This window comes from Amphiprion ocellaris, chromosome 2, assembly GCF_022539595.1.
Source record: "Amphiprion ocellaris isolate individual 3 ecotype Okinawa chromosome 2, ASM2253959v1, whole genome shotgun sequence".
Lineage (NCBI taxonomy): Eukaryota > Metazoa > Chordata > Actinopteri > Pomacentridae > Amphiprion > Amphiprion ocellaris.
The window spans coordinates 32882209-32895887 of NC_072767.1; the positions used below are offsets into that span (position 1 = coordinate 32882209).

Sequence of the window (13679 nt, forward strand, 5' to 3'; positions counted from 1 at the left end):
GTGTGCTACAATTGGCGGAGTCGGGTACGAAACTGTCCTTTCGCGTTTCCTGTGAGGGACAGTTAACAGTGTGAGCTACAAACTGCTCCAGCAGAACCGTTAAGAAAATCAGGTAAACCGAAAAAAAACAAAGGGGGGACATTACCGGGGAGTTAATATGTCTGGAAATAAAGACAGTGACGGCGGATGGAGGAAATTTCTGTGGAATTCCGAGAAGAGGGAGTTTCTAGGACGAACAGGGGGCAGTTGGTGTAAGTACTCCTCTTTTCCTTTATTTCAGCGAACTAACAAGCTAGCGACCGTTTGTAGACGACGGCGACGGTGATGTTTGGCCGGAGCAGAATGGAAACTGTCCTCGAAAGGGGGCATTTTTTTAAAAAATACAGTTTTCCCGTCGGTTTCCTGAGCGTGAAGACAGACAGACAGCACCTGTTAGAGCCCAGTGCCTTTGACATGCTGCGTCGTGACTTCGCTTTTCAATGGAGGCTGTGTGCCCCAAGTTGCTTTGCTAAATCCGAATAAAACTCACTTGTGCAGCTCCAGACGGGCTCCACCGGCGGAGTCAGCCTGCTGGACGTGCTACAGGTCGAATGGAGTCAAAAATGAGGCTAATTTTTTTTAAAAAGCTACTAAACCAATTAACTCGCATTTATAATTAGATGATTTGTTCCCTTTTTTGCATGCTCGCTTTCACTGTTGTTCGACAAGATTTAAAATGGGTTTTGTGGTTAATACACAGTATTAGGTAATGATTGCCAAGGCGTAGCCCATATTGGGCCATTCATTAATAATTGTCCTTTATGAAAAGGTCATCTTGAAGGACAGACTGTACCGGGCCAGGAGTTTTTACTGAACCAGATGGTGAAACAAAGTTGGGCTTTGGTTGTTGTGCACCTCTTTTCTCCAGCCTTTTTATTCTCCTTATTTTAATTTTAGCCCACCAAGGAGAGTGGAAGAGGACATTTTATTCCTGCCATTAATAAGCTGAGCAGCTAATCTGTTCCTCCTGTATACAGGCCCACAGTTATGCTTTTTTCCCTCCTCCTCCTTTCACTCAAAGCAGAAAGATTATAGAATCTAATCGTTTTAACCACTGTTTTCAATACTTTAAGTCGGGGCAATGCTCGCCTAATTCGGTCTGCAGTGGTTGTTGATTTGATAGGATAACTACCTACTGTTATATACTGCCTATTAAGCTCGTTAAAGCGTTTTAAGAAATTAAATATGGTGTTTTTTCTTCCCCCCCTTCCTCCGGTGTGAAGCACAGCCGGGCTCGGCCAGACACCGCTTGGTAACACGCCGGAGCAGATCACGACTCACATGTCTCAAGGGCCGCCCCTCTTTCCCCCCCTCTCCCCTCCATCTCCCGGTTATTTATTTATTTTCACCCCCGAAAGGAAGAAAGAAAACAAGGAAGAAATTAGACTTGGCGAGAATGAACACTGTCCGGAAAAAGGCGGATTGTGATGATAAAGATCACAGTAATGGAGCGGTCGTGTCGCTGTTGTAGCTGCTGGGGTTTTTTTGTGTTTTTTGGTGCTAAAACGTTAGAGTAGCTGTGGAAATTCACCAGAAAATCACCACGTCAGTGCTGCTCCACTGTTGCCAGGCTCGCAGTTAAACTTAGTAAGCATCTATTACAGGCCTTTGTTGTGAGGGAGAGTGATGTCGCACTCAGTAAAAGTGAGAGCTCCGACAGCAACAGGTTTGTCTGTCTGCTCTGTGCCCTTGAGTAGCTGAAAACAACCGCAGCACGTCGGAAAACTACTCATTATAGTCTGTATGTGTCCACACGAAGCTCCACTGTGTTTCATTTTCTGTGACATTTTCTGCAGTTTCCAGCATGCGAGTGACAGGAAACGGGGAGTGACGGTGTGAAACAGGGCGCTCATTTTGTCTCTGCGGCGTTTTCGTGTCGACATTTTCGAGCCGAGCAGCTTGTAGGAGAACCCTGAAAAGCGGCTTCGGCTGAACACGTCGGTGGAAGTGTGGAGACATGAGAGTGGCGTGAACGTGGGCTCGGTCCCTTCACAACACGCTGCAGCAGTCTGGTGGGGGAAGTGCTCTCCATTCAAACTCTGCCTTCCACCACCACTAGGACACTTTGCGTGCTATTTACATTTCTGGCATTCAGTTTTTAATCTCGGGCTGTTCTTGACGTTTTTGGGCTCGTGTCACTGAACTCACACAATACCGATGTCCAGGCTCTCAGTGTGATCATGCTGAGGACATACTCTCCTTTTAAAGCAACTTAAACACAATGAAAAATCCAAGGTATGATCAATGGAAGTCCTGGCTAAAACTTCACATAGTCTGACACGCCTGTTTGCCTGAATTATGAATGCATGGCAAGGGAAAACCAGACCAGCTGATTATCAAATCTAGAGCCTCAAAGATTACTAGATTAGTCGTCAACTATTATAATAATCGCCAAATGTTTTCAATTAGTCGGTTTAAGTATGGTGGTTAAGAAATGCAAGAGTCCAAATTGTGTGATTACAGCTACTTAAATGTAAATGTTTTCCGGTTTCATTACTTCTCAGACATGTCTTAGGATTTGGGACAAAACATGGCATTTAAAGATGTCATCTTGGGCTTTGAAAACCACTGTTTCACCATTTCCTTACATTCTATAGCCCAAGCAGCTATTTCATTGATTGAGAATATAATCAACAGGTTAGCTGACAGTGAAAATAACTATTAACGCAGCACTGATTTCCTCTGATATTAAATATTTTTTCCAATTTTCAGTATTTACATTTTCAGAACATATTTGTAATATGATACTGATTGAAAAATGCTCATTGGTGCTGATGCAGCTCCCTCTCTGAATGTATAGTCGCCACTCTGTGGTCTCTGCAGTTCTGCCCACAGCACTATCTGACTGGTTGTACGTCACTAGTAACAGCCTATCAACACTAAAGGTTAAATATTGAACGTTTCTTTTAATTTAGCTTACGAAAAACATAAATAATCAAGGCATTTTATGTAATAGTTGTGTTGGAGTTTGCGCTATGATAAATTCTGACACCACGATTTTCATCTTTACTGAAATATCACTTTCCTTGATTACTTATAAATATTATCTCTCTTGTAAAGAACAAAAACATGACCCTTAATTAGTATATTTCTCATTTAGACAGCTGTGCAGATTGCAAAACATTAATTTGTTAGGCTCTAGAGAAATCACAGCACATAATTGTAATCCAACACGGGTGTCAGCGCCTGACACAGCAGTCCTTCTATAGTTTCCCTCTGAACAGGTGCATCATGGAGAATCCTGCCCTGGCTGACGACACGATCATAGCTCTTCATGCATTTACATCAAGAGCAGGTGCTGTGGCAACTTGTAGCCGTGTTGGAACATATGGAAGCCCATAATCCAGGCTGTGTGCCGCTTTTACTCGTGTGTTAAATTTATATTCAGAAAGTTTGTAACCTTTCCTCACTCCTGCTGCGCGTTGTCACTGCGGTATGCCGTCCTCACATGCACGCTGCCACTGACAATGACATGGTTATATTATCTGCCCATGTGTTGGAAACACTGTTTACATGCTTTTAGTGTATTTAAACAATATTTGAGTAACACCTGGGCATGCTTAGGGCCGGCACAGTGAGCGCCACTGTATCTCCTGCAGACCTCTCAGGCTACATTCTGCTGGCAGGAGATAAGGTTGTGGGGTTGAACATGTAATCAACCCAGCAAACTGGTTTTGCAGTGGATGATCTGGACATGATCCTGGCAGCAAGAAGACATTTTAGGATGGTGCCACAACAACAATCCCATCATGAACAGGAACAACGGTCCGGCTGTCTTAAGCCTAAATCCACAGCAATATCAAGCCCAGGCGATACTATAGCTCTTACTTTGTGATAGGGATTGAAAAATAATAGAATGAATAAACTGTTGAATGAGATCTGAAAGATTTGTAAGCCAAAGTTTTAAATTGGGACGTTTTCTTAGATTTCAAAGCCCTGTGCTCTTGGTTCGAACAACAATTCAAAATATATGTAAATACAATGAATATTCACATTAGTCTAAGAGGCGTATCAGATGAACCTGTTTGTACAAAAAGAAGAAAGTCAGGTTTTTAGTGCTGCTTTAAATGGATGGTGTAGGAACACACTGTAGATTTTAGTTTTTAAAAACTATTAATACAGATGCTCACTGTGTTGTTGTTTTTTTTTTTTTTTTACCTGAGCTGGAGATGCCGGTTTGGACACAAACAACTAGACTAATCTAAAGGTGGTTAGAAATGTTATGTATAAAGATTCCAGTGGAGATCTGCTCCCACTTTTAAGCCGTGTGTCGGAGCTATTTCTTTGGTTTGCAGTGTATTAGATGATTCTGACATTAAACAATCAGCCAACTGACAGTACAGTTTCAAGTTCTGATGCATATCTTCCCCAGTGAACTCAGCTGAAAGTGGACAAACAAGAAATGGTAATAAAAAAAAAAGTTGCTGTCTGCCACAACATGAATAAGAGCCTTTTTGTTCACTTAAGTGAGGACAGTGTTTTTATGCCAAACCTGTTGTAAGTGACACAGTGAGGGGAGGGTCTGTGTGAGAGGTGGCTGTGGCTAACAGGAACAACCAGTGACTCACCCTGTTGCACTGGAACCGCAGCCCTCCTGCCGTTGCATAATTGGGATAAATTTTAAATTAGGTGGGGGGGTGGAAAGCAATCATTGTTCTATAACAGCTTCCATGATGAGAAAATAAGGGAGTCACACTGAGTAGCTGTAGTTTGTGAAAGAAATGCTATTCTCAAGGTTTTTAGTGTCTCCTGCAGGTTTTGGCCAACAGCTGTTTAGAAGGCTGATAGAACAAATGAAATGGCTTTTAGGAAGTTCTTTACTTATTCACTGCATTTTAAGAAATTAATTGATGAGCATTTTTAGATCTGCTGCATTCAGGCATGTGGTGTATGAAATGTGAAAACATGCCAAACTGACATCTTTAAATGCTTTATTTGGTCTGAACAACGCTTTAAAAACTCAAAAAATTCTGCTTTACATTGATAGAAAAAACATTTCAGAGACTAAATCAGACATTGTTTGACCTTTTCGTAATTAAAGTAGATGCATGCTAATCAGTTTGTCTGGTTATTGTTGCAGCTCTGTTATTTTACATCATTAATGGAACTGACTTTTTCCTCCTACAGTTAAAATCTTCTTGTTCTACGTGATTTTCTACGGATGCTTGGCTGGAATTTTCATCGGGACCATTCAGGCTATGCTGCTTACACTAAGTAACTACAAACCCACCTATCAGGACAGAGTCGCTCCCCCAGGTAAATATATCTTCCTCACCTTTTTACTTTGGCTGTATGAGTGATCTTCTGTGGTAACGGATGCCTCTTCAGCTCAAGACTTGGTTGTTATCACAGTGATCAGAACTGGCTGTGATCATGTAGTTAAAAACGACTGTTGGGGTGTGCCTTTAAGCAGCTACTCTATCAGGAGTCTGTCTGACCTTAAATAGGTTCAGCCATTTTGTCCTTCACTCCTCTCAGCCAGTCAATGTTTCCCCCTCAGGCTACAGGGGAACTAAAACGATTCATGTGTGCTATGATCATGCGTCACAGTTGACATGTTTACATGTGCATGCACATCCAGAGTTTGTAGTTTATTGTTTGGAGGGGAAAAAAAGGAATGTTTTTTCAGCGTTAAGACTCCTCTAAGCTTGTTTTTTTCTAATCTGTAATCTTGTGAGAACTCAGCGTCATCAAACCCTGCTGCACTCACACTACGAGTGTTTTGAAATTTCCTCTAAGCTCGGAGACAGATTTTTAAGTGCCCTGCCTCGTTTTTTGTGCCAGTACTTGTTTGCACAGCACATGCTCTAGCCTTGGCGGTATTTTTAGCAGTCATTGTAGATGACTGACTTCATGCGCTCGGGTTAGTTTGCCTGCAGTTCTGTCCACGACTGTTGACAATCAAAGATTAGCGGAAAGCAAAAAAGTAAGTGTGGTGAGCTTTGAACTGAAGCGAGTTTCCAGTAGTGGCACGATCAAGGAAGCAGAGAGTACTTTTTTTTTCAGAGCTCGAGCCCGCCTCCCACTCTGGGGCTAAAAGTTTCCATTGTGAGAGAGACACACGTGAGCATAGATGGGTGGGGGCAGGGGATTGGTGAACTTTCACAAGCCTCCACTGAAATTCAAATGCTACTTCTCTGTCTCTGTTGCGCCAACTTGACTCTCGCTCACATTTATAGCAACAAATAAACAGACCCAACAGTGAGGCTGGGAAAGGATCATGAATGTCTTGTTTCCGTTCAGCCCTCTTACCCATCTCACTCTCCTCATGCCACGCCTCACCGAGGCCTTATGCAGAAGGTCTGTGGAAAATTACTGCTGTAAAAAGCTGACAGAGACCATCTGAGGAAATCCCCAAGACCCCACATTGTCCTAAGATAATAGACCAGTCGTACAATAACTCACACAACATGCAGTGTTGCTTCTATCAGGAATTTCACTCTTTTTCACAAATTAAATAAACTGTTCTACAATGTGTTTTACTTAAGTTGCTGCATTTATTTCCCCAATGTATTTTATATTTCCTTACCAGAACTATTGTGTGTTTTTCAGGTCTATCACACACCCCGCGCTCAGACAAATCTGAAATTTCTTTCAGTCTGTCTGATGCGTCTACATATGCAAAGTACATTAAGAGCATGGCGAAATTCCTTGAGAGCTATCAAAAAGAAGCTCAGGATGATATGATGAAGTTTGAGGATTGTGGAGGCAAGTATAAGTCAATCATACAGGGATTGTCAGAGTCTGGCTGATCCCTGATGTGTATGTCACAATCGTCACTTAAGATTTGTCTCTCATAATTAGATATTTAGACAGAATGGTATAATTTCTTAAAAATGTAAAATTCTTTTCAGAGTGTTGCTTTGTGTGTACAGTATCCACTTACATCTCCAGGTCTAATGTGTTCTTTGATGCACCTTTTGCAGCCACTCCTCAGAGCTACATTGAGCGCGGCTCTCTGGAAAGTGACGCAGGACAGAGGAAAGCTTGCCGTTTCCTTAGTTCTTGGCTTGGTAGCTGCTCAGGGGAGCCCGACTCAACTTTTGGCTTCAAGGATGGAAAGCCATGCATGATTGTCAAGCTCAACAGGATCGTCAACTTCAGACCAAGGGTAGGTTTACTGCACACTTACAACCATGTTATAGAATGTGTAGAGGGATTAAATGGAGGGAATGTTTCAAATGGACAAAAAACCGTCAAGTTTAATTGTGAAAAATGTGAATTAGCATGAAATGTCACCCATCAAGACCTTAATACCTGTCCACCCATGTGACAATCAGTGTCAAGGAAAGTGTTAATGTAACTCACCCATCATCATCATCTATCAGCGTTCTGAAAAAGTGGAAATAAGCAGCACAAAACTTTAGTCAGAACATTAATACATTAATCAGTGTCAGTGTGGGCTGATTGCAGCAAAGACTCCATATGAAAGAGCAACATGGGTTATTGTTTCAACCACATGTATGTAGGAAGCTTAGTGTCATTTCTAAACTGCATTGTTTCTCGGTATCGTTCAGACATTTCACCCCCAAACATGGTCCATTTTCTTAAAGGGGAATTCCCACAGTGACACACACACCATATCCAAAGCAGTGCCTGAAGACTACCAGCGTGGAAATTCAAATAATCTGGGGGTGTGGAGCTGAAAATTAAGTTCACTTTTCAGACCTCTGTAGACCAGCATTCATCTCCGCTTCAGGCTGGAGACTATATTAGCCACTTCTAGCATAGCACACCAAGCTGCCACCTGTTAACATTGCATTATGGGTAATGCACTTGTGTTGCATTCATTTGTATTCTTTTTGATGATAGTCCAGCATTGCTGTAAGACAGCAGTGATAAATCTGGAGTACCCCTCAATATGTGATATTTTTTTCATACAGTTATTAATCACCCATATTGTGAGGTATGCTGATCTACTCATTTTGTCACAGCGAAAAAAGTAACTGCTGTTTAAATAGTTTGGAAACTTGCTGTATTTAACGTGGAAACATAATAACTACTAATTAATTGCTCCAAATGAAGTGAAATCACCCTAGTAGTTGTCGACTGATATATTTTAGTTTTACATATTATACCAATACGGCTGATTAGTAATCAAACAGTCTGATAATGGCTATTTAAGACAGACATACATGTGCAGTATTTCAAATCAGATTTTTAACTTTGATTTGATCATCAGTCAACATCTCCACACTACATCGCTTGCAGGTTGCACCATGTAAAACCTGCCAGCCAGAATCAAACTTAACACAACTGCCAGAACAGGATGTTGTTCATCAACCCGTCTCTCTTTTATTAGGGTCCCGCTAACAATCAGTCCCTCCCAGAGGCTCTGCAGGGCAAAGCACTCTCCAACCTGATCCCCATCCACTGCAAAAATAAGGTATGTTTGAAATGATAATGTGATGTTTTAGTACCTGCCGATCAGGGGAATCAATATTTGTCTTATGGTTAAATGTTGCAAAAGGTTTGATTCAACTGTTGTGTTTGCAGAGAGAGGAAGATGGGGACAAGATTGGAGAGATCAAGTACTTTGGCATCGGCGAGGGCTTTCCTCTTCAGTACTACCCGTACTACGGCAAACTGCTGCACCCCCAGTACCTGCAGCCTCTGGTGGCCATTCAGTTCACCAACCTCACCATGAATGAGGAGATCCGCATCGAGTGCAAAGCATATGGAGCAAACATCGACTACAGTGAGAAAGACCGCTATCAGGGACGCTTTGACGTTAAGATCACAGTGAACTCGTGACCTCAGCCACAATGAGCACTCTCATTTTGCAAACAAACAAAATGTAGAGAGAATACAAGAGTTCAGATAAACACCACTAGTCTTTGAACATTCATAATATACAGGACCTACACTTAATCCGTGTGCTTTACACTAGCTTTTCTGTGTGTTTGTCGAGGGTTAGAATGTAAAATACAAGAGTAGCAATAGCAAATATTTATTCTACTGTAAATGAAAATATTCCTTGAGCCATGGGATGTGTTCATCTATTACTGTAAAACTGCAATTCCACTACTGACGTGTAGAGAGTTGTGTTTCTGTCCCCAAGGTATTTCATCCTCACGTGGTTTCTATATATTTTTGGAGTGTCCAGTGCTGTAGTCCAGTCCTGTTGTAATCTCTTGTCTTATGTCAGCTTTAGTGGTCCAAGGTGTGTGTGCGCGCTCGTGTCTGTGTGCAGGCGTGTTAGTTTATGTGAGTGTGTGGAGTGTGTGTCAATGTGCTCTGACTAACTGAAACACTAGCATGGTACTCTGAACCTTTAAGGCCCATGTATGAGTAAATGACTGCGCTCCATAGAACCTTTTTTTGTGTGTTTCTTTATCCAAGTTGGCAGTGGAAGGATACATTTGTACACATTTTGTTCACCTTAGCTGTTAGATATGGTTTGATGACATTTCTGTTTGATACTCTTACATCTGTTCATTCTTAATTCATAGTGTAGAGCTTTGTGGGTCCAGCCTAGATGACTGTCACCTCCATGGAAACAGTGGCAACTCAGTGCTTTGAAATCTGTTTTGCTGGAGACATCACATGACGTGATGCAACTTACTATTGAATGTTTTAGCCATTTTCATGGTGGAAGAATTTTATATTTATGCAGTTGTACATTTTTTTTTTCAAAGTGTAATGTATGAATCCAATACCAAAGTCGCTGGTCAAAAAGTTAGAGAATATCAGAGGCAATGCAGTATCCCGTGTAATAAGATGTTTAGTTGGTGTGAAAATACTTAATTCAATGTTGAAGATCAAACACTTGTCAGGAGTCTGCTCTTGTCACTTTATTTAATCTGCATAAGGCTGAAACAATAAACAGAAAAATGAGACAACTGTGAAGTTTTTGAATACATAGTTCTTGTTTGCTTTCATCCATCCAAAATCTTGAAGAAATATTGCACCTGGAAAAGAAAGTTAAAGAAAATTTGACACTCTCTATTGAATTAATGCTTAATGTCAAGTGTCAGCTGGGCCTTACTGTCTGCTACCAGAATAGTGACACTGTAAAAGTTCACAGAGTAAATTCTCTGCACAAGCCCTTTCTTGGCCACTATGTTCCCGTCTTGGGAAAATGGCAGCTCAGTCAGTCACAGGCTAATGTTTAACAAGGAGGCATTTGTCCAGGCTACAGATCAGGAGTTTTCCTGAACAATGACGCTCGATGGGTCAGACCCACTCCCTGCAAAACAATGGCTTTGTTTCAAATTCCTCTGCCATTCTTGTTCTCCTCAAAACCAGTGTGATCTAAGGTTGCCCCGGCCCACAGAGCGGAGTCATGAGACTGGTCTAAGGACGTGGCTTCACGGACTCGAGGGGGCTTTGTTCTTGGCTAAGGTACTTATTTATGCATGGAGCGAGAGACAATGATAAAACCCATTTGCAGGATGAGAGGAGCTACACAGATGAAACAATGTGGGTGTCGGCTGCAGTACATGGAGAGTACAATGTGCACGTGTCACCCACCTCCAGGACACCGTCTTCTGGGAGGTCTGTGCAGTGGACTGCGTTTTTCACTTTGTCTTTGCCATAAAGGGCGCGCAGCGTGGTCGGACGAAGATGCCGTGCGATTTCCTGTCAAATGAAAACATATCGATTGTGATACGGTCACTGATCAAACATCCTCCCATTAGCTCCCACCTCAACATGAAACACCATAAAACAACATGAAACAAAAGGCGATGACGTAACACACTGTCCGTCCAAATGTCAAAGTTTCGTGTGGATGAAAGAGCTGAGTTTTGAAAATGAACATCCTGTACTGTTGTGTGTCTCCAGCAGAGTGATTATTCAGCAGCAGAGCATGTGATCCAGCAGAGGAAGTGACAAAACACTGACACTCAGCAAACGTTTCACAAACAGTACTTGCAGAGACAGACTAGTGTTACTTCAAATTCAGATTTCCTTCTACATTTTCTTGATAACGTTTCACCACATACACCACATTCAGCACTAATTTCCCTCAACTTCACTCCATTTTAGAACAAATCAAACAATTCCCATAAGCCTTTTAACATGTTCTCATCCATATTGACTATAAATAAAGTATGGGCCCATTTTATTGAAGAAGTTTATTTAAAGCGGCTCTTAAGTCCAGGCAGCACACTTATCTTGAGTGTCTGTCTATTTCCTTTCAACATCAGACGCTCCCAAGGTCAAAGCTGGGCTCCGTTGCCCTCGGTGCCTCCAGGAAATGCTACCTTCCCACTAGGTCTGCCGTTCAGGGAGGGGCACGTGAATAATTAATTCCCCAACATGACCATTAACTCCAATGTAGTGCAGCTGTTACACAACATATAGTAGATATCATGTGATGTTGGTTTGGCAGAAACACAGATCTTGTCAGGTGAAGAATCTGACTGTTTTTTTGAGGCAGAAAAACATTTCCTATGATGCCTTCTTTGCCCTCCAGTGGTTTAAGAGCGACATAAGACAGGAACAAGTGTCAAGGTCATAAATCAACCCAGCCCTTGCCTCAAAGACAGTCATTGTGTTCAAAAACAAAAAGTGTGTCGAAAACAAGTCTCCCAGTTCAAACAATTGCGCAAAAAGACACCGAATTGACTATGAAAGACAATGAAAGGTTGAAGGTTCAAGGACTACAGGGGTTAAAGAGGGATATTTGGGTTGTATATCAGCTCCTTTCTGATGTTAGTTGTCTTCACAAACACTTGAAATGTCAGGTTTGTTGACTTATTTTCTCAAGTTGGTAGATACTTTTGGTAAATGCAATGACAAAAAGTCAAATTACGCTCACATGTATCCCCTTGGCATTGATATATCAAAAAGTCGACGTTTTCTTCACAAGGACGTTTCTCAAGACTTATCAACCATGCAGCTCAAACAGGCTTTTTTCCAACAATTCCAAATTTTGTTGGATTTAATTTTCAGCACTACAAAGGAGACCAAGCAAGTGGTGTTGGTGCCTTCAACCCATTTATTTTTGTTAAATGACCACCTTGAAAATGCCTCATTGCCTAAGAAAGACAAAAATCCACTGATAACTTTAATTGTTGCTGCATTAAATGGTTGGATTTACGTATATATTTTAAAACTTTTTTTTTTTTTAAACTTAGGCAGAGAAAACCAAAATGCTACTTCAAAGGGGGAATTATGGAAAGTAAATTAGTAAGCTTACATTTAAAACATTGTATGATACTGTTTTTTATTTATTTATTTATTTATTTATTCATTTATTTATTTTGCCAGAAACAAAAACTGCTGATCTGTGGAGAGTTCTGGTACAGTTTAGGCACTAAAATCAGAAGGCTGTCTACGGTGATAATAATTTGTGACTGTTTTTCAGTCAATCAATTTGACCTCATTAAGTCAGCATAACTAATTAATTTGGCTCTGTGGATGACAGGATTGGTCAGTCCACTGCTTCATTCAAGACTGAAATATCTCTGCACACACAGGTTGGATTGCTGTGAACTTTAGTGTAGACATTCATGGTCTTCAGAGGCTGAATCCTGCTTAATTAAGGGAATCACTGACTTTTCCTCTAGTGTCATTATCAGGTTAACCCTTTGATGTGCATGTGGGTCAGGAGATACCCATTTTCCATTGGATTTGTGTCACTTTTGACCCATTTTGTGCATCAAAGGGTTAAAATAGTAAACTTCCAGATATGTTCCTACCAACCTCATCTATGAATCTTGTTATGCCTACAATTAGCAAACTTCATCATGCTAACAAGCTAGTGATCATAGTATACATATTGTGTGCACAGTGCAAGCATGTTTTGTAATTAGAGCTGCAACAAATGATTCTTTTCATTGCTGATTTCTCTGTAAATTACTTACTACATTAATAATTAATTGTTTGGTCTATAAAATGTTAGAAAATGGTGAAAAATGGCAGTTAGTGTTTCCCAAAGCCCAAGGTGATGTCCTCAAATGTCTTGTTTTGTCTACAACCCAAAGATATTCTATTTAGTTTCACAGAGAAGCAAAGGAACTAAAATATATCCATTTAAATATAAGATTTTTGAAGCATCTAATCTAATATCAAAATAGCTGGCAATTGTTTTAATAGTGGACAGCTAATTAATTATTCTTTGCATCTCTAATTGTTACTGTAGTCATATTAGCACACTGATGTTTTTACTGAAAGCCCCTCTGTCTTTATATAAAGCATCACAAAGCTTCTAGCATGACAAACTCTTTTTCTCTTCTTGCACCTCCTATTGCAAGAAACTTCAGTGTAATTATTAGAGATAGGAGGACTGTGATTGAAACAGTTTGGCCTTGAAGATCAAAGTGTTTGGCATAGCTACCAATTGTAACACATAAATCATGTCATTGTAGCTCAGTGATGTTGCTGGACGACTAAACCATAACTGGTTATTCAAGAGCTGTCTTCTGGCCAGTATAATGAGAAGGATCAGTCACATTTTTTTCATTGAGAAGGAGGTGAACAAGAAGAAACCATGCAGGACTCCTACTATTGCTGGTCATTGGTGTCTAATGACACGTGTCTACATGTTCTGGGTAGAAAATAAACAGTCTGCGTGGTTGCTGTGACTGGGCAGAAGCCTGTTTATGTGCCCTGTGCCACATGAGACAAAAGCCAACGATGTCAAAAGGGAAATTAGGGGGAGATTTACTTAGCGTAAAAGAATCTTTGCAAAG

General features: G+C 40.9%; 2 protein-coding genes across 3 annotated transcripts in view; one reads left to right on the forward strand and one right to left on the reverse strand.

Moving 5' to 3' along the window:
- Nucleotides 1-9888, forward strand: atp1b1a (ATPase Na+/K+ transporting subunit beta 1a). Its single transcript, XM_023291428.3, has 6 exons — nt 1-251; nt 5167-5295; nt 6592-6747; nt 6966-7150; nt 8342-8425; nt 8536-9888. The coding sequence occupies exons 1-6, from the start codon at nt 158-160 to the stop codon at nt 8791-8793; spliced, it is 906 nt and encodes a 301-aa protein (XP_023147196.1). The 5' UTR covers nt 1-157; the 3' UTR covers nt 8794-9888.
- nme7 (NME/NM23 family member 7) overlaps nt 9819-13679 on the reverse strand; it is a 21186-nt gene continuing 17325 nt past the window's right edge. The window contains exons 11-12 of one of the 2 annotated variants that reach the window (XM_023291426.3): nt 10513-10620; nt 9819-9950 (exon numbers count right to left, since the gene is read on the reverse strand). In XM_023291426.3, coding sequence (XP_023147194.2) covers nt 9918-9950; nt 10513-10620 — 141 coding nt within the window. In that variant the 3' untranslated portion in view covers nt 9819-9917. Of the gene's footprint in view, nt 9951-10180; nt 10621-13679 lie in introns of those variants that run through there. The other variant, XM_055014196.1, reaches the window with a different exon arrangement.

Excerpts from the sequence above, each read along its gene's own strand:
- atp1b1a (XM_023291428.3), top strand. The coding sequence starts at position 158 with ATGTCTGGAAATAAAGACAGTGACGGCGGATGGAGGAAATTTCTGTGG. Across the intron at positions 6,748-6,965 it reads GAAGTTTGAGGATTGTGGAG|CCACTCCTCAGAGCTACATT; the intron begins GCAAGTATAAGT and ends CACCTTTTGCAG. Across the intron at positions 8,426-8,535 it reads CCATCCACTGCAAAAATAAG|AGAGAGGAAGATGGGGACAA; the intron begins GTATGTTTGAAA and ends TTGTGTTTGCAG.